The sequence below is a fragment of the Penaeus monodon genome, chromosome 41, assembly GCF_015228065.2.
Source record: "Penaeus monodon isolate SGIC_2016 chromosome 41, NSTDA_Pmon_1, whole genome shotgun sequence".
NCBI classification, from domain to species: domain Eukaryota; kingdom Metazoa; phylum Arthropoda; class Malacostraca; order Decapoda; family Penaeidae; genus Penaeus; species Penaeus monodon.
In genome coordinates, this window is record NC_051426.1 from 23,858,761 (window position 1) to 23,861,260 (window position 2,500).

The 2,500-nt window shown below is 35.6% G+C and overlaps 1 protein-coding gene across 3 annotated transcripts in view; it reads right to left on the reverse strand.

Annotated features, from left to right (window-relative positions):
- LOC119598686 (ras-related protein Rap-1b-like) overlaps positions 1 to 2,500 on the reverse strand; it is an 87,683-nt gene that overhangs the window by 27,236 nt on the left and 57,947 nt on the right. For all 3 annotated transcript variants that reach the window (XM_037948426.1, XM_037948425.1, XM_037948424.1), the window contains exon 3: positions 1,958 to 2,131. In XM_037948426.1, the coding sequence (XP_037804354.1) occupies positions 1,958 to 2,131 (174 nt within the window). The remainder of the gene's footprint in view (positions 1 to 1,957; positions 2,132 to 2,500) is intronic.

Sequence of the window (2,500 nt, forward strand, 5' to 3'; positions counted from 1 at the left end):
TTTTTCTCAGCACTTCATCATTCGTCTTCTTCTCTGTCCAGCTAATACGCAGTACTCGTCTGTAACACCACATTTCAAAACTATTGATCTTTTTCTTGTCTATCTACTTCAACACCCAACACTCAGAACCATATGATGCAATTGGGAAAACTAATGAGTTCAATAACCTCAGCTTTGTCCGTAAGGTAATGCTTCGGTCTTTCCAGATGTTATTGAGAGCAACTGTGGCGCTTTTGGCAATGGTAATTCTTCTTTTTATCTCCGGTGAATCATCATATGTATTAGTTAAAACAGCTCCAAGATAAGTGAACTCTTTCACATTTTCCACAATCATTCCATTGATTGTAACATGTTCATCATTGTTCATTGCCGGTTATCTTTGAATCTTCATGATCTTAGTTTTCTTGGCATTAAGAAATAAGCCAGCCTTTTCGCTTGCTTCTCTAACTTTATCTAGTAGTTGTTGTAGTTCAGTGATACTGCTGGCAATCAAAACTATATCATCGGCGTACCTCAGATTTGATATTTTGTATCCTCCAACATCCACAGTTCCTTCAAAATTCTCTAGAGCACCTCTCATAATTGTTTCAGAATATATATTAAAGAGGTGCGGAGACAGAATGCAACCTTGTCGTACTCTTTGTTTGACTTCGAACCATTCTGTTAACCCATAAGTGGTTCTTACAGCTGCTTGTTGTTGGTCATACAAGGCTTTTATTAATTGGATGATGTGTTTTGGAAACTTCATATCGTACATGTTATTCCAGAGGATATCGTGATCAACAGTATCAAAAGCTTTCACATAATCGATGAAACACAGGTATAGGTCTTTTTGATGTTCTCTGTTTTTCTCTATGATCAATTTTAAATTTAGAATCTGGTTTCTGGTACCTTTTCCAGGGCGAAAACCTGCTTGTTCGTCTGCAATTTCCTCTCTTAACTTCAACTTCATTCTTTCAGCAATAATTTTCAACAAAATTTTGCTGCTGTGACTTATTAAGGCAATTGTCCTATTATTGTTGCATTGGAGTGCGTCACCTTTTTTAGGTATGGAGTAAAGACTGATTTTACCCAGTCTTCTGGCCATTTTCTTTCATTCCATATTTTTGTACAGAGTTTGTAGAAGAAGTATTCAACACTTTCGCCAGCATTCTTAATTAGTTCTGCTGTTATTTCATCTATTCCGGGGCTCTTGTTATTCTTTACTTCTTTTATGGCTTTTATAACTTCGTCCAGCAGTGGCGGTGGTTCATCCTCGCTGTCATTGAGTCTAATTAATGTTGTTGTTAGATTTTTATTCTTTTTGTATAAGTTGGAACAATATTGATTCCATCTATCTTTGACTTCTTTTCCATCACATAAAACAAGTCCATCTTCAGTTTTGATAGTGTCCATTGTAGGTTTAAATTTTCGTGTGATGTTTCGTACTCCTTAGTAGAGTTCTTTAGTTGTCTTATTGATAGAACAGTTTTCAATTCTCTGGCAATGTTCATTTAAATATTAATAATAATAATAATAATAATAATAATGTTTATATATATATATATATTATATACATATATATATATATATATATATATATATATATATATTATATATATATATGCAAATAGATATTTATATGTGTAAGTATGTATATGTCTGTCTGTATGTATGTATGTATGTATGAGTGTTTGTGTGTCTGTATGTATGTTGGTACGTACACGGATGCTCAGAAATGTCTACTTGTATGAAGTAGGATGAGTAAACTGTGTGTACACATAAATATATGCACGTATGTATATATCCTGAATGCTGAAAGTTACTAAATAACCTACATTTTAAGCTAAAAGATAACCCCTCCCCTTCCCCATTCCCCTCACTCCTTAAGCACCGCCCACCACAGGTAGTGGGGTAAGGCAAAGGGGCGGAGCCTACCGAGAAGAGTCGCCAGGGTCCGGGTCTTCACGTCACTCACCTTTTATTTTGGTGATGAGGTTCCAGAGCGACTGAGCCTCGTAGAAGCTCTGTTCGTTGTTGACGGCGAACACTATGACGAAGGCGCGGCCGGAGCGGATGGAGAGCTCTCGCATGGCCGGGAAATGGTGCGAGCCGGCCGTGTCCAGGATCTCCAGGGCGTGGAAGAGACCGTCTGGCGGGAGGAGAGAGAAAGGAAATGTTATTTTGGGATTTCTTTTGTTTCGCGAATTGTGGCCATTCTGCTGGGACTTGGGCAGTGAACACGTGTGAGTTTGTGGCTTGTGTGTATATATATGCGTGCGTGTGTGTATGTATGTGCGTATATATATATATATATATATATATATATATATATATATATATATATATATATATATATATATATATATATATTATACTTATATACATATATACATCCATTTATGTATATATATAATATATATATATATATATATATATATATATATATATATATATATATATATATACATAAAGTATGTGTGTGCATGTGTGTGTACGTGAGAGAGAGAGAGAGAGAGAG